At 37.4% G+C, this 23478-nt stretch overlaps 1 protein-coding gene across 49 annotated transcripts in view; it reads right to left on the bottom strand.

Moving 5' to 3' along the window:
- The window catches only part of MLLT10 (MLLT10 histone lysine methyltransferase DOT1L cofactor), a 213522-nt gene that overhangs the window by 161097 nt on the left and 28947 nt on the right, over positions 1 to 23478 (bottom strand). For all 49 annotated transcript variants that reach the window (XM_027976600.3, XM_027976601.3, XM_027976602.3 and 46 more), the window contains exon 4: positions 3278 to 3332. In XM_027976600.3, coding sequence (XP_027832401.1) covers positions 3278 to 3332 — 55 coding nt within the window. The remainder of the gene's footprint in view (positions 1 to 3277; positions 3333 to 23478) is intronic.

Genomic DNA, 23478 nt, shown 5'->3' with positions numbered 1-23478 from the left:
CCTCAGATGGTAAAGAATCTGCCTGCAATGCGGGAGACTTAGGTTTGACCCCAGGGCTGGGAAGATCCCCTGGAGAAGGAAAACGGCAACCCACTTCGGTATTCTTGCCCAGAAAATCCTGTGAACAAAGGAGCCTGGTAGGCTACAATCCATGGGGCAGCAAAGAGTCAGACATGACTGAGCAACTCACACAAAATAGGAATAATCAAAACTATCCTTGAAAAACAGCTTTTAACTCCAATTGAGGAAGTGCATGATATTGTACACTGTTATGAATATACAACCCTGCTGTATTCCAATTCTCCTAATTGTTCTGTCAGACAGTGTCTCTCAACGGCCCTCAACTCATTTTAAAATTTCCTCTTCAAGAATATAGATAAGCTGACACTGCCTCCTGCCTGCCCTCCTCAATTGTACACTTCCTGTCTTTGACAATGACGGTTGGGAAAGCCTTAAAATCATTCACAAGAGATATCCATATAGGTTTGGCTAGAGTTCAGTCAATAAAATGGCAGACTGAATTATCTCTACAATTTTTTTTTCTATCTCTTCCTATGTAACTGATTTTTAAGTATGGTAAAAGCACACAGGATCCAGCTACACCTTTCTTTTTTTTAGCTGGTCTGGTCTCATACCCTTCTAACCCATTCATAAGGCTGTCAGAGTGATCTTTCTGAAACAGAAAACTCATGTTATTCCTCAGCTTCAATGGCTCCTGATAATCATCAGGACCAAGTCTTGAACTAAAAAAGGGTGGGGGAGGGGGGCCGCGGGGAGAAGAAAGGCAAAGGGAGAAGGTCGGGAAGGAAGGCGTGTCAAGACTGGGGGAGGGGACACAAGGGGAGGGAGGGAGGAAAAAGACAAGCAGGGGAAAGGGAAAAGAAGCTCCACCTCTCAGAAGGTCTACCATTCAAACTTTACAATGCAAATCCCTGATACACCTGGGTCTTTATCATTTGCTTCTTCCTTTGCCTATAACTCACTTTCTACACACCAATCTATGTTAAAACACTTACCTTCAACAAAGATCTATGGAGTAGCTGACATTGCAGAAAATCAAAAGTAAAATTGAGAAATTCCTGATCATGATCACTAGAGAAAGAAAACTAAAACTTGGAACATAATTTCCCAGCACTAAAAATGGGTGTTAGTTGCTAGGCTGTGTCTGACCCCTTGGACTGTAGCTCACCAGGCTCCTGGAAAAATGGGTATTAGATATTAAAGAACAGTATCATCAATACTATATATCAGGCACATTGTGGGATTTTGCTAACCACGCTGCAAATACAATTAGCATTTCTACAGGAAAATGCATTTCATGCTCCAAAATAATTTTGGAACAGAATTTAGAATCTTTTAAATACACCCCAAATTTAGACTATAACACAGATGGCACTGCAAATCAATAAGGAAAAATGAACTGAAAGAAAGAAGGAAAGGAAAAAAAAAGTCATAAAAATACTAGAGAAGGTACTCCCCTGGTGGTCCAATAGTTAGAACTCCCACATTTCCACTACAAGAGGCACAGATTCAGTCCTTGGTCAGAGAACTATCCCACATGCTGTGCATTGCAGCCAAAAACAAAAAACCAATTTAGAGGAAAATGTGAACGCATTCCCTATGTAACTTTGGAGTAGGGAAAGCCTGTTTAACTAATGGTTCAAAATATCAGAAGCCATGGCACATAAGATTAATAAATTCAACTAAATAAAAATCAAAACCTTCTGTACAGATAAAAACCCCAAGAGGAAGATTAACAGCAAGAATGAATCATAAAAAAAGCCTAGTATATGAAGTGCTCCTATGAAAGCTCCAACAGACCAAAAAGAAAAAGATCAATGACTAAATGGAAAAAGCATATGAAGAGATCATAGAAGGGACAACATTAATTGCTCTTAAAAACATGAAAAGATGCTCAGATTCAGTCATAATAAGAGAAATGCAAAATACAAGCTCTGAGATACTTTCACCTACCGGATTACCAAAGACATAAAGAATAGGTTTTCATTCATTACTTACTGCTGGGAACACAAATTGGTACAAGCACTAAACAGAATAATTTGGGAATATCTACCAAAATTAACTGCAAAATATCTTTGATCCAACAGTTCCACATCTGCGAATTAATAAAATCCTACAGGTATCACTGCATACAAGCAAAATGACATATATTACTACAAGCAGTAGTCATAAACACAAAAGATTAAAGTCCATCAACAGGTGACTAATTCCATAACATGCAGTAATAAATAAAGCTCTATACTGATAGTAGATAAATTGTTCGGGGAAAATACCTTAAGATGCAAGAGAGTATTGCATACTATTAATCCATTTGTATTAAAGTTACAAAAATATGTCTCCTCATATTTATTGGTATATGGAAAATAGTAATAGAAACTATGTTGGGGGCAGAAAATTTACTGAGAAACTGTGTAGATAGTGAACAGCAGTAGGAGGGAGGGTTTTTAATATTTAAAATTTTGGATAATGTGACTTATGGTCTAACATTAAATTTAAACAGATATACTGCTATCCAAAAACACTATTTTTTCCTTTTATTTACTCACGTCATGACACTAGTCTATGCCAAAACATTTCATAGAGTTGCCTGCCCAAAATGGGAAGTACATACTAACAGTGGCTTAATCTCTACTTTTTGAGATTCATCAGTTACTTAATTTTCATAGTATGCCACAGATGTATAAATTGATGCCTACACATTTAAAAATGGTACTGAGCTATAAAGAAACATGGGATTTCTTTGGGAAAGGTACTAAAAATGGAAATGAAAACTAGAAATACAAAAGGGGCCTTAGGAAAACACATCAAAATTTAAGAGAAATCTAATTTCTTTATATTCAAACAACAAAGATCCACAGGACGTCAAAATTAACATTTATTAGAAACATTATTTGTCTAGCAATACACAAAAGAGGGAAAAAGGAATCTAAAAAAATAGATTTTTATCTCTAACCAAGAAAAAAAAGTGTCTTATTTTCCCAACAGTAATTTCTAATATAAGAAATTGTATTCATTAAAAAAAAAAAACTCAAGATTTTAATCAGAAGTATGTGGATCATTCTGCACTAAAAACACAAAACAAAAAAGTAGAAAAGTTGTGTTTCAATAAAAAGAAAATTCATGAATTACATCCAGTACTGTTAGAAAAATATTTGAGTGGTCATCACTATTTGATATAAATGAATTACCAGATATTTAAAAATAAATCTGTACTCCAGATCTCAATAAAAAATTTTTCAAAATTTTATGCACTTACCGCCATTATCTGTTCTTTTTAAAGCTCCATCCTTATGAGGACACAGTTCACATCTCTATTAAAAGGGGAGGAAACAAAGAGATTTTTCAGATTACCAAAGTATAACATCTTCCCTGTAACTTCAAAACTATTCAAAATGCGGTAGTGGCATTTTCTCTTAGTTGCCACTAAGAATATTTCAGAAAGATACTCATCAAGTAATTCTCTATGATAAGTGATCATCCTCAGAGTACCAGACAAGAAGTTTTAAAAAGTAAAATTTAGTGAACAGTAAAATGTTAAGACTTTTTTCCGTCTTGCTGTATTAATAAAAATAAAAAAGATTCTCTAAACACAGTATTTGGGCAGGGTTTTTAATATTTGCCTCTATCCCTTTACTGTCTGAGTAGAATCAACCAGGATTATTACAGTCAGTTGGATCTGGTTTCTCCTGAAATAAAGAGGCAAATTCAAATTTAGATTTTTTATTTAAGCACATTATGATCTCCTATGTGCTGACCTGCCTTTGGCAGGCAAGAACTGCTCTAGTTATTCCCATTATTGTTTTCATTCACAGCACAATGACACTCAGTAGTTATTATGGATCCCTCTCTCACCACTCCCACAATTTAAAACGAGAAATAAACACCTAGCCAGTATTACCATTTCTTTTCCCCACTGAAAAGAGGACTGAAATAATTATAAAAATAATTAAAGAGTTTTCAGTGGCACTGTCTTACATTCCTAAAAGTCATAAAGTCATATATAACTACTTATTATCTGTACCCTTCCTTACTCTCCAAAGAGGTTCTGAGAGTCAATTCATAGGTAGGTTGATGAGAAGTCCAGGGTGCCCAAGGAGGAGAAAGGGTTCTGTGGCTCGAAAGGAGGAGAAAAGGACAAACATTTTATTTCCTACATTCCTCAGTTTTAGTCACAGAAAACGTTGTTTTGGTTTTTTTTTTCCTTTAAGCCCAGAGCTAATGATTACACAACAAACAACTCATCTTAAACTCAGCACTAAGGATTATATAACAATGAAGTATCCTGCTTGAGGACATGTTTCTCCTTCTTAAGAACCATCTGACTAATCCTGTTATCTTAAACTGTAAATTGTGGGAGTGGGTCTGGTAAGACCTTTACAACCTTGAGACATTCTTTGATTTACTGTAATAACCAAAAAAGTATCTACCTCCCTTGCTAAAACTAGCCAGGAGGGCTCTCTCCACCCGGTTCTAATGTCTATGTCAGAAACCTCTTTCCTTTTACACAAGAACCCTGAATGGTCAAGCCTGGTCCCTGATCCTGAAGCTACATTTTCTTCTAAATTTTTCTTCTAAATTAAAGCTAAATTTTCAGGAATGATGAATCCAACAGCATTCACCAAAAGCTATCAGTTTGAACCATATAATACCCTAAGATAAATGAGCTACAAAGGAAAATAAAGAGCAGGAAGTTAAGATAAAACAGTAAATCAGTACACAGCTTCCCTGGTGGCATAGAGGTGAAAGCATTTGCCTGGAATGCGGGAGACCTGGGTTCGATCCTTGGGTCAGGAAGATCCCCTGGAGAAGGAAATGGCAACCCACTTCAGTACTCTTGCCTGGAGAATCCCATGGAGGGAGGACCCTGGTAGGCTACAGTCTATGGGGTAACAAACAGTCAGACACCACTGAGCGACTGAACTGAACTGAACTGAATTTTAAAGGTCAGCAACTTAAAACGATCCTATATATATACACAGAGCACTATACCAAAATCTCATGGTAACGGCAAACCAACAATCTGTAATAGACAACACACATAAAAAAAACAAAAGAGAATCCAAACATAACCCAAAATATGGAAGTATGGAAGTATTAGTCACTCAGTTCAGTTCAGTTGTTCAGTTGTGTCCGACTATTTGCGACCCCATGAATCGCAGCACACCAGGCCTCCCTGTCCATCACCAACTCCCAGAGTTTACCGAAACTCATGTCCATCGAGTCAGTGATGCCATCCGGCCATCTCATCTCTGTCGTCCCTTTCTCCTCTTGCCCCCAATCCCTCCCAGCATCAGAGTCTTTTCCAATGAGTCAACTCTTCGCATGAGGTGGCCAAAGTACTGGAGTTTCAGCTTTACAATCAGTCCTTCCAAAGAACACCCAGGATTGATCTCCTTTAGAATGGACTGGTTGGATCTCCTTGCAGTCCAAGGGACTCTCAAGAGTCTTCTCTAACACCACAGTTCAAAATCATGAATTCTTTGGCGCTCAGCTTTCTTCACAGTCCAACTCTCACATCCATACATGACCACTGGAAAAACCATAGCCTTGACTAGACAGATCTTTGTTGGCAAAGTAACGTCTCCTTTTCAACATGCTATCTAGGTTGGTCATAACTTCTGTTCCAAGGAGTAAGCGTCTTTTAATTTCATGGCTGCAGTCACCATCTGCAGTGATTTTGGAGCTCAAAAATAAAGTCTGACACTGTTTCCCCATCTATTTCCCATGAAGTGATGGGACCAGAGGCCATGATCTTTGTTTTCTGAATGTTGAGCTTTAAACCAACTTTTTCACTCTCCTCTTTCACTTTCAAGAGGCTTTCTGTTCCTCTTCACTTTCTGCCATAAGGGTGGTGTCATCTGCATATCCGAGGTTATTGCTATTTCTCCTGGCAATCCTGATTCCAGCTTGTGCTTCTTCCAGCCCAGCGTTTCTCATGATGTACTCTTCATATAAGTTAAATAAGCACGGTGACAGTATACAGCCTTGATGTACTCCTTTTCCTATTAGTCACTCAGTCCTGTCCAACTCAGCCACCCCATTGACTGTAGCCTGCCAGGTTCCTCTGTCAATGGGATTTCCCAGGCAAGAATACTGGAGAGGATTGCCATTTCCTTCTCCAGGGAATCTTTCGAACATAGGGATCAAACCCAGGTCTCCCATATTGCAGGCAGACTCTTTAACGTCTGAGACACCAGGGAAGTCCAGAAACATAACCCAAAAAGGCCATCAAACCACAAGAAAACAAAAGAAGAAGAATGGGGGAAAAGACCAACAAAACAAATCCAAAACAATTAACAAAATGGCAATAAGAACACATATATCAATAATTACCTTAAATGTAAACAAACTAAATGCTCCAACCAAAAGGCTGCCTGAATAGATACAGAAACAAGACCCACATACATGCTGCCTGCAATAGACTCCCTTCAGATATAGAGACACACACAAAGTGAGAGGGTGGACAAGGGTATTCTAAGCAAATGGAAAAATCTAAAGTCAGAGTAGCATTCCTTGTATCACACACAGACAAAATGAGAGGGAGGAAAAAGGTATTATTCCATGCAAATGCAAAAATCAAAAGTCAGCTATGCTTGTACCAGACAAAACAGACTATAAAGACTGTTACAAGAGACAAAGAACATTACATATGATCATAGAATCAATCAAAGAAGATGAAAGAACTGTAAATGTATATGCAACCAACACCAGAATATATGAATACATAAGGTAAATATTAATGGGCGAAGACAAACTGACAGTAATACAATAATGGTAGGGGACATCAAGTCCCCACTTCATCAATGGACAGATAACCAGACAGAAAAATGATAAGGAAACACTGAGGGGCCAGTGATTAGGACTCCACACTTTCAGTGCTGAGGCTCCCAGTTCAATCCCTGGCAATGCGGCACAGAAAGGGTGGGCAATGTTGTGAACTATCAGAAAAACACAAATAAAAATTACAGTGAGGTATTGCTTCACAGTAGTCAGAATGGCCATCATTAAAAAGTCTATAGGGCTTCCCTGGTGGTCCAGTGATTGAGAATCTGCCTGCCAATGCTAAGGACACAGGTTCAATCTCTTGTCTGGCAAAATTCCACTGCCATGTGGCAACCAAGCCCAGGTACCACAACTACTGAAGCCCATGCACCCTAGAGTCTGTTCTCTGTGACGAGAGAAGCCACCACAGTGAGAAGCCCTCACGTCACAACAAGAAAGCAGCCCTCAAATAAGATTTGTTGGTTTTTTTAAGCCTACAAATAATACAAGCTGGCTGGAGAGGGTATGGAGAAAAAGGAACCCTCCTACACTGCTAGTATGAATGTAAACTGGTGTAGCCACTAAGGAAAACAGAACAGAGGTTCCCAAAAAACTAAAAATAGAAATACTAAATGACCCAACAATCCAACCACTGACTGGGCATGTATCCAGATAAAAAACTCAAAAAAATACATACACCCAATGCAATATAAATAGCAGTACTATTTATAACAACCAGGTATCAGTTCAGTTCTGTTCAGTCACTCAGACATGTCTGACTCTTTGCGACCCCAATAACCACAGCACGACAGGCCTCCCTGTCCATCATCAACTCCTGGAGTCCATCCAATCCCATGTCCATTGAGTCGATGATGCCATCCAACTATCTCATCCTCTGTGGTGACCTTCTCCTCCTGCCCCCAATCCCTCCCAGCATCAGAGTCTTTCCCAATGAGTCAACTCTTCACATGAGGTGGCCAAAGTACTGGAGTTTCAGCTTTAGCATCATTCCTTCCAAAGAACACTCAGGGCTGATCTCCTTTAGAATGGACTGGTTGGATCTCCTTAATAAAATGTAGATGTAGCTAATTTACGAAAAACCATTTAGCCTCACTTATATCCAAATAAATATGAACAGAAAAGTCACATAGAATAGGCGTTTTTCCCACTTAAGTTAATAAATCTTTTCTTTAAAAATAATCCATAATGTTCAAAATGCAGTGAACATTTATTTTCATATACTGTTGATGGCACTATAATCTAATTGTTTTAGAGAACAATTTAGTGATATGCTTCAAGAAAAATACTGATTCAATTAATTCACTTCCAGAGAGTCAAAGGAAATATAAGAAAACAGCAATTATTAATACCATATCTTAATGATCTTTATATTATTTATACGCTTTAATCTCAAGACATGAAAAGATATATGCATAAAAATATTTTATATGGCTGTTTATAGCTATAAAATTTTTATTTAAACTGTATAACAGTGAGGAAGCTAATGCTATATTCACAAAAATTTTAAGTGAGTTTAAAAATGCAGAGAAAAGGACCTCCCTGGCAGTCCAGTGGTTAAGATTCTACCTACAATTCAGGGGGCACAGTTCAATCCTTGGCTGGGAAACTAAGGTCCCACATGCCGCATGGAGTGGCCAAAAAAAATAAAGTGCAGAGTAGAAAACTCTGAAGAGAAAACTACATGCTAATAAATAAAACACTATTCCTATGTCTTCCCAAAAAAGGTAAAAACAGATATATATGAGACTTGACAGAAAAAATGATAATAAGAAAAGAGAAGAAGGTTAAGTAATAGTTAGAGGCTCCACCCTAAGTTCAAGGAAAAAGGATCAGATTCAGGACAACAGAAACTCTAGAGCCTACAGTAAGCCAATCCAAACTGAAAAGTTTCACACAGTAGGCTACAGCTATACATGTTACTACTAGAATTCCACAGATGTATTCTTATTTAATGAGAGGTACTGTTAAAACACTGGACTGGAAGAAGCACAAGCTGGAATCAAGATTGCCAGGAGAAATATCAATAACCTCAGATATGCAGATGACACCACCCTTATGGCAGAAAGTAAAGAGGAACTAAAAAGCCTCTTGATGAAAGTGAAAGAGGAGAGTGAAAAAGTTGGCTTAAAGCTCAGCATTCAGAAAATGAAGATCATGGCCTCTGGTCCCATCCCTTCATGGGAAATAGATGAGGAAGCAGTGTCAGACTTTATTTTTTGGGCTCCAAAATCACTGCAGATGGTGACTGCAGCCATGAAATTAAAAGACACTTACTCCTTGGAAGGAAAGTTATGACCAACCTAGGTAGCATATTGAAAAGCAGAGACATTACTTTGCCAACAAAGGTCCATCTAGTCAAGGCTATGGTTTTTCCAGTGGTCATGTATGGATGCGAGAGTTGGACTGTGAAGAAAGCTGAGCGCCAAAGAATTCATGATTTTGAACTGTGGTGTTGGAGAAGACTCTTCAGAGTCCCTTCGACTGCAAGGAGATCCAACCAGTCCATTCTGAAGGAGAGCAGCCCTGGGTGTTCTTTTGGAAGGAATGATGCTAAAGCTGGAACTCCAGTACTTTGGCCACCTCATGCGAAGAGGTGACTCACTGGAAAAGACTCTGATGCTGGGAGGGATTGGGGGCAGGAGGAGAAAGGGACGACAGAGATGAGATGGCCGGATGGCATCACCGACTAGATGGACATCAGTTTGGGTGAACTCTGGGAGCTGGTGATCAACAGGGAGGTCTGGCGTGCTGCGGTTCACGCCATCACAAAGAGTCGGACACGACTGAGTGACTGAACTGAACCATTAAAATACATAAGTAAATCCTGGTACACAGATGATTAGGAGACCCCCCCCAAAACACACACACACACACACACACACACACACACGAGCTTACCTTTTTTCCCCATTTTAGTTTTATTTTTTGGATTCCACAATCTCACATTTTACCAAGGGGGGTGAGGAGAACATTTTAATTGATACGGTCCAAACACACAGAAATTATATAAGATGGTTGTTTCTATTTTACTTCATGTAGTGTAGTAAGAAAGCATACAAGTATTTTCCATCTTTATAATGAAGGCATCAATTTCCAAATACTATTTCTACTTTAAATTAGCTTTTTTCCCAAAGTATGCTGCTAAGTCGCTTCAGTTGTGTCCGACTCTGTGTGACCCCATAGATGGCAGCCCACCCGGCTCCCCTGTCCCTGGGATTCTCCAGGCAAGAGCACTGGAGTGGGTTGCCATTGCCTTCTCCAATGCATGAAAGTGAAAAGTGAAAGTGAAGTCGCTCAGTCGGGTCCGACTCTTAGCGACCCCATGGACTGCAGCCTACCAGGCTCCTCCATCCATGGAATTTTCCAGGCAAGAGTACTGGAGTGGGTTTCCATTGCCGTAAACTCATATACTTAAAGTTTTATACTTATACATAAAACTCACTATACTTCACTAAATCAAGTTCACCCAAAATACTGACCTTTAGGAAGCTGTAACTATATAACAATCCATTCAGCTATACGGACTGGTTTACTCATATTGTGAACACCGTTCATTATACATACAAAAAGCAGTAAGACTATAATTGCAACCAAGAAAAAGCACAAGCTAAATAAGGATAAATTCAAGTTTTAAGTTTGATCTGTCTCATATTATATGAAAGATATAATTATGGCATGAAATATTTTTGTTGGATAAAACATTTACCATCATTATTTCTTCTTTTAAGCAAAAGATAAAAAATAAATATAAATTAACCTATTTTCTTGTGTTTTAGAAAAGATTCATGACTACCATAGTAGAAATAAACACCTCTATCTCCCAGGCTGGGGTCTCCAAATAGCATTTCCTGAAGCAACCAGGATTCCTGAGAGAAGTGCATGGTTCCAGGTCTAGGTCAAGTGTGCCCTAAATACAATGCTCTATTAAATAGCAAGAGGCTGTAAAAGATTGCTTTAGCCCTGTCAAAAGGACCTATTTGAAGCAATCTAAAGAGGCTCCTGCTGGCCAAAGATGAAATCACTTAATGCTAAAAGAGATAAAAACTGCAATAAATTGAAAAATACCAAATATTTTTAAATCCATGATAAAATAAATTTATACTTCTAAAATGCCTAAGTTTATAAGAAACAAACCCTTACACAGGATAAGCAGCCAGATACATGCTGGTTTCCCACCAGAGGTCAAAACTTGGAAGGGACCAGCAAAAGAAGAGTTCCCCCTTTTCTGGGACTTTTAGTGTGAAGACAAGCCACAGTCAGCCTGTATTGGCTTCTGCAGTCTTAATATCTAAAGAACCAGAAGTTCAGGAAAGTGACATCTGAATCCAGAAGAGGAGAGAACCAGGAGCAGAGCCCCTGAATTTTTAGGTACAGAATCTGTCCAAATCTCCCAGTGACCTTGGGCCAACCACTCCACGTAAAGGGCAGGCTAGAATCCAGTTAAGGAAAAAAAGAAATGAAATGAAATTCAAGCACTTGCTCAAAATATTTAGCAGGCAGCTTAAGTACAACCAACTCAAGTGCCTGATAAAAACAGTATTAATTTCTTCAAAATGATTTAATAAGAATCAGACTTCCCACAAATATTCATAGTGTCTAGCAAACAATTCAAATTATCCAATCTGTGAAGAATCAGAAAACAGGTTGATCATACTCAAGATAAAAGGCAATCAATGAAAGAAATGACCTAGCCATTGGAATCAGGTTTTACAGTAATAGGTAGTATAACTAAGTTCTATGAGGTAAGTGAAACTATACCTAGAGTAAATGAAATATGAGATCTCAACAAAAGAAAAACAACTACTAAAGTAAATAAAAATTCTGAAACTTAAAAATACAAAACATGAAATGAAAAATTCATTGGATGGGTTTAACAGCAGAATCAAGATGACAAAGCCAAGAATCAAAGAACCTGAAGTTACTTTATTAATAGATAGAATCTATCTGAAAAAGAGAATATAGTGAAAAAATGAAGACCCTCAGGGACCTAACAAACAGTATCAAGAAGCCTAACATGTATAACACCAAGGGAATATTTCATGCAAAGTGGGCACAATAAAGGACAGAAATGGTACAAACATAACAGAAGCAGAAGATACTAAGAAGAGGTGGCAAGAATACACAGAAGAACTATGCAAAAAACATCTTCATGACCCAGATAACCACCATGGTGTGATCACTCACCTAGAGCCAGACATCCTAGAATGTGAAATCAAGTGGGCCTTAGGAAGCATCACTACAAACAAAGCTAGTGGAGGTGACGGAATTACAGTTGAACTGTTTCAAATCCTAAAAGATGAATCTTTTAAAGTGCTGCACTCAATATACTAGCAAATTTGGAAAACTCAGGAGTGGCCACAGGACTGGGATAAGTCAGTTTTCATTCCAAACCCAAAGAAAGGCAATGCCAAAGATGTTCAAACGAACACACAATTTCACTCATCTTGCACGCTAATCACGTAATGCTCAAAATTCTCCAAGCTGGGCTTCAACAGTACATGAACTATGAACTTCCAGATGTTCAAGCTGGATTTAGAAAAGGCAGAGAAACCAGAGATCAAACTGCCAACATCCACTGGATCATAGAAAAAGCAAGAGAGTTCCAGAAAAACATCTATTTCTGCTTTATTGACTGTGCCAAAGTCTTTGACTGTGTGGATCACAACAGACCGTGGAAAATTCTGAGAGATGGGATTCTAGACCACATGACCTGCCTCCTGAGAAATCTGTATGCAGGTCAAGAAACAACAGTTAGAACTGAACATAGAACAACAGACTGGTTCCAAATAGGACAAGGATTACGTCAAGACTGTATATTTAACTTATTTAACTTATATGCAGAGCACATCATGCAAAATGTCCGGCTGGATGAAGCAAAAGCTGGAATCAGGATTGCTGGGAGAAATATCAATAACCTCAGATATGCAGATAATATACACTTATGGTAGAAAGCAAAGAACAAGTGAAGAGACTCTTGGTAAAAGTCAAAGAGGAGCATGAAAAAGTTGGCTCAAAACTCAACATTCAGAAAACTAAGATCACGGCATCTGGCTCCATCACTTCATGACAAATAAATGGGCAAACAATGGCAACAGTGACAGACTTTATTTCTGGAGGCTCCAAAATCACTGCAGATGGTGACTGCAGCCATGAAATTTAAAAAGCCGCCTGCTCCTTGGAAGAAAAGCTATGACCAACCTAGACAGCTCATTAAAAAGCAGACACATTACTTTGCCGACAAAGGTCCATCTAGTCAAAGCTATGGTTTTTTCCAGTAGTCGTGTATGGATGTAAGAGTTGGACTATAAAGAAAGCTGAGCACCGAAGAATTGATGCTTTTGAACTGTGGTGCTGGAGAAGACTCCTGAGAGTCACTGGGACTGCAGAGATCAAACCAGTCAATCCTAAAGGAACTCAGTCCTGAATATTCACTGGAAGGACTGATGCTGAAGCTCCAATACTTTTGCTACCTGATGTGAAGAAAAGACTCGCTGGAAAAGACCCTGATGCTGGGAAAGACTGAAGGAGGAAGGAGAAGGGGACAGAGGATGAGATGGTTGGATGGTATCACCGACTTAATCGACATGAGTCTGAGCAAGCTCTGGGAGTTGGTGATGGACAGGGAAGCCTGGCATGCTGCAGTCCATGGGGTTGCAAAGAGTCAGAAACAACTGAGTGTCTGAAGTGAACATGTATAATCGAAGGCCTGGAACCGGGAGGCAACAGGAATTGGGGGGGGGGGGGTGCGATGTACAAATATGAGAATATGACAGCAAAGAAAAGTTTGGAAAATAATGGATGAAAATTTCCTCTAATAAAAGACAAATTTATGGATTCAAGAACCACAGTGAACCCCAAACAAGCAAAATGGCTTGCTGAAAAGCAAGCAAAAGTCTTAAAGAAGCAGGAAAGAGAAAATGACACATCAAACACAGGGCAATAACTGAGGTAATAGCTGATCTCTCATCATGAATGGAAACCAAAATAGTAAGACAGACATCGTCAAAATGCTTGAAGAAAAAGAACTGTTAATCCGGAATTCTAACTAAGATATCCTCCAAAATGAAGGTGAAATAGATATTTTTAGGTAATAAAGAGCGAACAGAGTTCACCATGAGAATATGGACTACAATAAAGGCCAAAAGAAATTCTTCAGAATGAAGGGAAATGGTACTAGATGAAAAACACACATCTTCAGCAGGCAAAGAAGAGCACCGTAAATGATAAATATTTGGGTAAATAAAACAGACTTTTAGATCTTAAATTCTTAAAAGTACATATGATTATTGAAAGCAAAAATTGTAATACTGTCTTGTGCGGTTTGTAACAAGCAGATCTAATACATACGACAACAGTGTAAGTGATAATGGACAGAGGTGATGTGATGTGCAAGAATCTCTAGTTATATAAGATTTCTATGCTTTACAAAAGGTGATACAATACTAACTAAAAGTGCATACTCTAAGTAGATTGGGACTCCCCTGGTGGTCCAGTGGTTAAGAATCTACCTTCTACATACAGAATGAAGTAAGTCAGAAAAATATTAACACAGACATATGGAATCTAGAAACATGATACTGATAAACCTTTCTACAGTGCAGCAATGGAGATGCAGACATAGAGAACAGACGTGTGGCCATGGGGCGGGGATAGGGGTAGGAGAGGGTGGAACGAATGGAGAGGGTAGCATGAAAACATATACACTAAGATATGTAAAACAGACAGCCAGTGGGAATTTGCTGTATGACTCAGGGAACTCAAACCAGGGCTCTGTGACAACCTAGAGGAGTGGGATGGGGTGGGAGGGAGGTTCAAGAGGGAGAGGACATATGTATACCTATGGATGATTCATGCTGCTATACCTCAGAAACCAACAATACTGTAACACAATTATCCTTCAATTAAAAATAAATTTAAAAAAAAGAATCCACCATGCAATGCATGGGACACGTGTTCCACCCCTGATGGGGGAAGCAAGATCCCAAATGCCATGGAGCAACTAAACCCAAGCACTGCAACTACTGAGCCCGCACTCTAGCACCTGTGTGCCACAATGAAAGATTCCACGTAATGCACCTGAGATCTGACAGGGCCAAATAAATATTTTTAAAATAAAGACTATTAAAAGGTAAGGAAATATGTTGAAATTGTCAGAGGAACACTAAAAAACTGACATAAACAGAAACAGCTCTACAAAACTGATACCTTAAAAATTTTTCTCTACACGCAAAAAATTAAGTTGGACACATTACTCATATGACATATAAAAGTAACCCAAACAGATCATACACTTAAATGTAAGAACTAACACTGTAAAACTCTTAGAATAAAACTGGAGCAAATTCTTCGTGACTTAGTGTTGAATAATGTTTTCTTAGATACAACACCAAAAGAGGCAACCAAAGAAATAATAAACTGGAATTTTCCAAATCTAAAAACTTTCATCCCCCAAATGATACCATCAAGTAAAAAATCCCACAGAAAAGAATACTGACAAGTTACTGTCAGTCATAGGGATTTATACCCAGAATACATAAAGGGCTCAAAATCTCTGAAGGTCCAGTGGTTAAGACCCCATGCTTCCACTGCAGAGGCCACAGGTTTGATTTTTGGTCAGGGAACTAAGATTCTGCATGTCACATGGCATGGCCAAAACAAAAAATACTTAAAAAAAAAAAAAAGATGCATATCCCAATTAAAAATTGTGTCAACAACCCGAATAGAAATTTCTCCAAAGAAAACATGTAAATAACCAGAAAGGCCCATGAAAAGATGTCTAACAAACACTTAACAAATACAAATCAACACCACAATGAGATACCACTAGGAAGCCTAAAATCGAAGGCTGAAAGCAAAAAATAAACAATAACAGGTAAATCCTGTTAGCAAGCAAGTAGAGAAATTAGAACCCTCATAGAACACTGATCAGAGTTTAAAATGGTACAGCTGTTTTGGCAGTTTCTCAAAAAGTTAAACCAGTTACCACATGGCTCAAAAATTCCACACCCAAAAGAAATGGAACATATAAAAAATGTATGCAAATGCTCAAAACAACATTATTCAGAATGGTCAAACTACAGATAAATCATAAATGCCCGTTAACTAATGAGTGAACAAATGAAATGGGCTATTATCCATACAATGGAATGTTACTCAACAATAAAAAGGAATAATGTTCTGATACATGCTAAAACATGAGTGAACCTTAAAAATTTTGCTAAAAGAAAAAAAGCCACTCACAAAATATCTCAAATTGTATGATTCCATCTATATGAAATATCCAGAACAGAGACAGAGAGCAGATTAGTGGTTGCTGGAATTTAAGAGAATGGAAAATGGGGAGTTGGCTTCTAATGGACAAAGCAGCTTCTTTTTGAAATGATGAAAATGTTCCAAAATTGATAATGTTGACGGATTCATGATTCTGTGAATATACTGAAAACTACTGAGCTGTACACTTTAAATGGCTGAACTTTATGATATGTAGATTACATATCATTAGAGCTATTTTTAAGTAATATTCAAAAAGATGAAACAAAATAACTTCATAAAATGATAAATGTAAACCCAATCACATAACTACATTAAATGTGAAGAGACTAACCTGAAGAGACTAGTTAAAAGACAGTGTACTGGCACAGATATAAAAGTAAAACCCAACTGCATATCATCTACTAGAGACATGCTCTAAATAGACACAAACAGATGGAAAACAAATGAATTTTAAAAAGATACACCACACAAATCAAAAGTATAAAATAGTGAGTAGCTATACTTAACATCACAGACAAAAGAAATTCCAAGACCAAGAAAATTAGTGACAATAATGGGAGACATTTCATAATAAGTGTCAAAATAATGAAGATACAATTGAAAGACACTTACTCCTTGGAAGAAAAGTTATGACCAACCTAGATAGCATACTGAAGAGCAGAGACATTACTTTGCCAACAAAGGTCCGTCTAGTCAAGACTATGGTTTTTCCTGTGGTCATGTATGGATGTGAGAGTTGGACTGTGAAGAAAGCTGAGCACCGAAGAATTGATGCTTTTGAACTGTGGTGTTGGAGAAGACTCTTGAGAGTCCCTTGGACTGCAAGGAGATCCAACCAGTCCATTCTGAAGGAGATCAGCCCTGGGATTTCTTTGGAGGGAATGCTGCTGAAGCTGAAACTCCAGTACTTTGGCCACCTCATGCGAAGAGTTGACTCATTGGAAAAGACTCTGATGCTGGGAGGGACTGGGGGCAGGAGGAGAAGGGGACGACAGAGGATGAGATGGCTGGATGGCATCATGGACTCGATGGACCTGAGTCTGAGTGAACTCTGGGAGTTGGTGATGGACAGGGAGGCCTGGCGTGCTGCGATTCATGGGGTTGCAAAGAGTTGGACACGACTGAGCGACTGAACTGAACTGAATAATCATAAATGTACACTTAATAACAATCCTTCAAAATACATATAGCAAAACCCATCACATGTAAAGGATTAAAGTAGACAATTCCACAAATGTAGTAAGATATTTTAACCTCTGTCTCAGTAACTGACAAAATTAGGACCCTCCTCCCCAAAAAATCATAATCTGAGCTATTCGAAAACCACAACAAAACACATTCCTTTCAGGTGACCTTAGCACCTTCACCATGAAACACCATGTTCTGGGTCACAAATGAAATGAATGAAGACACAATGATTTAAGAACGAAGTCATACAAAGCATATTCCCTTACTACATTAGGGGGAAAAGCTATAAAATTAACAACCTAAGATTTTACCTAAAGAACCTATAAAAGAAAAATGCAAATTAAACCCAAAGTGAGAAGAAGAAATGAAAGAGTAAAGAGCAGAAAAAAATGAAATAGAAACACTAAATTCAACATTAAAGATATTCCTTTGGAAATATTAATAAAGTTGATAAAACTTTTAGCTAAACTAATTTAAAAGATACAAAATTACCAATATCTGAAAACAAGGAATTATCATTATAAAATCCATAGATACTAAAAGACAAACAATTATTAACTTTACACTAACCAAGTCAACAACTTAGATGAAATGAAAAAATGCCATGAAAAATACCAAAATTTACAAGATGAAAGAAAATCTGAAGAGCCCTTTAAGATGAATGCATTATCAAAATCTTTCCTCAAAATAAAATCCAGGCTCAGATTTTTTTCGCTGGTAAATTCCATCAAACACCAAGGAACAAATATTGTATCAATCTCACACAAACACTTTCAGAAAACAGACTACTTCTGAAATCACATTTCAGCATGAAAAATATCAATGAATATACCAGACCATCAAAACCAAAAAAAGAAAAAAAAAATTACAGGCTAACATCTGTCAAGTACACAGATGCAAAAAATTTAATAAAGTATTAACAATTTAAACCCAGCCAAAAAAAAAAAAAACCATACATATATATATATATAGATAATATACTATGACCAAGTGGCATTTATCCCAGGAATACGAGATTGATATAACAAATGAAAATAAAACAATGAGACTCATCATATTAGTTTTGTAAAAAACATATAATTATCTCAACAGGTGCATAAATTTCATTTAATAAAACAACATCCATTCATGTCATAAATTGTCAGAAAACAAGGAACAGATGAGATCTTAATCTGTTAATCATACCTTTCATTCTGTATTTTTCCTACTTGGGGGCCTTGCTGATCCTGGGGAGCTGCCCCTCTCAAGGTTAGCAAATTCCTGGAGACAGCAAACAACTCTCCAGCTTGCTTTCATACGCAAACCAACCAGTTCGGAGCCCACACCCCCCTATTTATTTTACACTGGCTATCTATTTCTCCTGCCCTAATCACCCCAGGGCCAGTATCAGACAGCAATCCCCCTTCCCCAGAGCCCTAGATATTATTCAAACTAGACAATCCTAAACCTGATTACCAAACTCCCTAACTATTCCCACAGAAACCAACAAAAGGCTCTGCATCCTAACTAAGGGGTTTCGCCATGTGTCTTTCTAGGTCACAGTATACCTAGTCTCCTCTGGGGAATTCTGTTGAGTACAACAAATTACCTTTTCAATGGCAGTCATCTCCAGATCTGTTAGCCTTCCCTGCCACCTTAAGCAATAATAAAACCTATATTTTAAAACAACCTGATAATGATAATCAATAAAAAGTCTACAGCTAACATAATTAATGGTGTAAAACTGAATGCTTTCCCCAAAGAATGGGACCAAGGTTTAAGTGAATGCAACAAGTAAAGAAAAGAAAAAGAATCCAAATTGGAGAGAGGTAAAAAAGTTTTATGGCATGATCACTATTAGAAAATGGAATTACATTATCTACAAAAAACTCACAGAACCAACGTGAGTTAAGCGAAGTTTTATGACACAAATTAATAAACATAAGTCAATTCTATTTCCATATATTAAGAATTAGAGACTGAATTCTTTAAAACATCCCCTACAATAACATCAAGTGACATGAAATATTTAAAAATTACGATAACTTTAAAAAACAAAGACATGCAAATCCAAAGGCTGAAAACTACAAAATACTGCTCATAAAAACACAAAGATGACCTAAATGGAGAGATATGCCATGCTAATGAATAGGAATATCTAACATTGTCAACATGTCGGTTCCCCTCAAACTGATCTATAGATCAAAGCAACTGCAGTCACAATCCCATCAGCCTTTTTCAGAAACACAAAAGCAATGTTAAAACTGTATATGGAAGTCCTAATGACTCAGCAAATGCAATCCAGAAAAAGACTAAAGATTGAAGGGCTTAAAAATCTGATTTCAAGACTTTTATAAAGTTACAAATAACTGAAACAGTGTGGCAATGATACAAGGACAAACAGATCAATGTAACAGAATAAAGATTTCTGAAATAGAGCCCACTTCTGCAGCCATGTGATGTTTCAAGCAATCCAGTGAGGAAAGGAGACTCATCTCAATAAAAAGAAGAAACAATCATATACAAAAACAAAACCTACAAAACTTTTTTTGAGCTGTATCACAGACCTAAATATAAATTAGCAAAAAACAAAAGGTTTTAGAGGAAACAAAGGAAATTACCTTCATGACTTCAGGGTTAGGCAAAACTGTCTTAGCTCACAGTAAGCAATAACTATAAAAGAAAAAACTAATTAGACTTCATCAGACTTAGACATTTCTGCTCATCCAAAGGCACAGTTAAGAAAAGAAACAGAAAACGACAGACCTGGAGAAAGTACTTACAAAACACTCACCTAACAAAGGACGGGTATCCAAGACATACAAGGACCTTCTGCAAAGCAAACAAGGGAAAAAAAAAAAAACCACAACAAAAAAAGTAGACAGAGGAGGAGAGAAAGGAAAATGGCTAAAGCTCTGAACAAATTCTTCACAAGAGAAACACATGAATGGTCAATAAACAAAATGTACTCAGTATCACTGGTCAATATGAATATGCAAAATAAACCCACACTATCATCACTTCCAGTCAAGATGGAAAGAAAGAGATCAGATTCAGCCTTCTGCGTGAAATAACAAAAATCTAACAAAATGTATGAAACAACAGTAGTGAAGACTTTAGACAAGCAATGAGGGACAGTGATCCCTGGAGACAAGAAACAAACAACACAAGCCACACATATGCCCAGCTTACTGCCTTGAGAAGTCTCCAGGCCGTGGACCAGGGAGAAGGAACCCAGGCAGAACCTGTGGGCTCCCCAAGTGGAGGAAATGGAGCTGGGAGTCCAAGGAAGTCAAGGTGGCTAGAGCTCACAAGGGAGACCAGCACTGAGTAGAAAGCTGGAGAGAGAGAAAAATGAAGAGATCTACAGAGGCTCACCCTGGAGTATGTTGAGCAACTAATCAGCACTTGCATGTGAGAGAACCATGCAAGGCCAGGGAAAGAACCACCAAAACATTTTGAAGTGACAGCACCCAGAACTCACACAAGGATACAAATAATGGCTGTTCTCAAAAGCCAGAATAGAAAACCTACTAATTCACACTGCATCATGAGTACTGAGAAGGGTAATGCCTCAGAAAGTGGCTAAACGTAGCTCTTGTCCATTCAAACAAAACATAAAAACAAGACCCAGAAGCGACAAAATGTTTTCCAATAGTCTAACCATGTCATAGAATAAAGTTCAAAAATATTTTTAGGCATAATCTATAAAACAGAGAATCTAGAAAGATAAAATCCACAATGACTGAAAGGTAAAAAAAAAAAAAAAAACAAAAACTTACAAGACATATACAGAAGCAGGAAATTATACTCCATAATAAAATAAAAACTAGTCAGACCGTGAAATGTCAATTTTGAAACAATACAGAATTAGCAACAAGCTTTTCAAACAATCATTATCAATACAATCCCTAAGTTCAAGGACCTAGAAGAAACAAATATGTTTAGTAGTAACATCAAAGAATTCTTAAAAAGCGGACTTCTAGAGATGAAAATTATAAGGTCTAAAATGAAAACCATACAGTATGAGATTTACAGTGAAACCAAGTAATAGTTACTACCCAAAATGAAACACAGGAAAAAATACTTTTAATAAATTAATAGAGTGTAAAATTAGCTTTGAGATAACTTCAAGAAGCCAAATACACTTATAACTGGAGCCACAAAGCAGAAAGTATAGGAAAATATACTTGAAGAAATGTCAACCATTTTCCATATTTGCTGAACACTGTGAACAGTGAGACTAAAGTATTTCATTAACAACAAACAATATAAAGAATGTAAACCAAAACTTATTAAGATCAAATTCCCTATAATATCTTTAAAGCAGCTAGAAAAAAAGGACATATTACATACTGCAGAAGCAAGCAAAGCTGAAATGGTTATATTAATTTCATACAAAGAAGAATTTAAAAATTAACAATATTATCAGAAAAAAATGATCATTTCTCAAAAATAAAGCTTTATTAACTCATTAAGATATAAAAAATCCAAAACATTTATTTACCTAAAAACAGCTTCAAAATACACAAAGTAAAATTAACAGAATATAAGAAGAAAAGTTTCACAATTATATTTGGAGATTTCCACAAACCTCTCTCAATAATTGACAGAACCAATGAACAGAAAATCAGTGAGGATATAGAAATCTTGAACACTATCATTAACCAGAATAATTCCATCAACCAAACTGGTATTAAGACATTTATAGAGCACTAATACAAATTAGCAGAATATTCTGTTCAAGGACATAGGGAACATTTACCAAGACCAATCATATTCAGAGAAGGAAACATCTCTTAAATTTAAATGATTTTAAGTCATAAATAGAATTTTCTCTGACCATAATCAGTGATGAAAAAATCTCAATATTTGGAATGCAAATATAGTTCTAAATAACCAATAGCTCAAAGAAGAAATTAAAAGAGAAAATATACACTTTTTTTTGGCCACACTTAGTATGCAGGATCTTATTTCCCCAACCAGGGATCAAAACTGTGTACCCTGCAGTAGGAGCACAGATTCTTAACCACTGGACAGTCAGGGAAGTCCCTGCAACATTTTAAAGTAAATGAAACAGGAAAAAAAAAAAAATTACCAAAACTTATGGAAGGTCATTTAAAGCAATGAATGAAGGGGAAATTTACAGCACTAAGTGCTTGTTTACTACAAAAGAAATAACTCAAATCAATGACTTCATCTCATACCTTATGAATACAGAAGAGCAAAGAATAAAGATCAGAGCAGAAACAAATGTAATGTAAAACAGGAAAACCAACACAGTCAACAATGAAATCAAAGGCTACGCTTCCTCCATTTCTGAAAGGATGGAACAGAAAGAAACACTTTTTTCCAATCGCTCCTACTAAAAGTACAAGCAAAAACTGTGGACATTAAAAATAAAATACATACATTCTGAAAGGTAGAAAGAAGATAAATTAAGTAGGGACCACAGGACCCAAGGAACAACATGGCAGTGAGCTCCCCGGACTTTCTTTTTGCCTAATATGTCCCATTCTCACGAAGGAATAAGTCAGCAAACCCAAAAGCACCACTACTTCAGTTCAGTGGCTCAGTCATGTCTGACTCTCTGCAACCCCATGGACTGCAGCACGCCAGGCTTTCCTGTCCATCACCAAACGGAGCTTGCTCAAACTCATGTCCATTGAGTCAGTGATGCCATCCAACCATCTCATCCTCTGTGGTCCTCTTCTCCTCCTGCCTTCAGTCTTTCCCAGGACTAGTGTCTCTTCCAATGAGTCTGTTCTTCACATTAGGTGGCCAAAGTACTGGAGCTTCAGCATCAGTCCTTCCAATGAATATTCGGGACTGATTTCCTTTAGGTTCGACTGGTTTGATCTCTTTGCAGGGACTCTGAAGAGTCTTCTCCAACAAAAGTATCAATTCTTCGGCATTCCGCTTTCTTTCCAGTCCAATTCTCACATCCATACGTGACCACTGGAAAAACCATAGCTTTGATTAGACAGACCTTTGTCAGAAAAGTAATGTCTCTGCTTTTTAATATGCTATCTAGGTTGGAAATAGCTTTTCTTCCAAGGAGCAAGCAACTTGTATTTCATGGCTGCAGTCACCATCTGCAGTGATTTTGGAGCCCAAGAAAATATACTCTCCCTGTTTCCCCACCTATTTGCCATAAAGGGATGGAACCAGATGCCACGATCTTCATTTTTTTAATGCTGAGTTTTAAGCGAACTTTTTCACTCTCTGGTTCCT

This window comes from Ovis aries, chromosome 13 (genome assembly GCF_016772045.2).
Source record: "Ovis aries strain OAR_USU_Benz2616 breed Rambouillet chromosome 13, ARS-UI_Ramb_v3.0, whole genome shotgun sequence".
Classification (NCBI taxonomy): Eukaryota; Metazoa; Chordata; class Mammalia; order Artiodactyla; family Bovidae; genus Ovis; species Ovis aries.
This window is presented reverse-complemented; position numbering and strand designations above follow the sequence as displayed.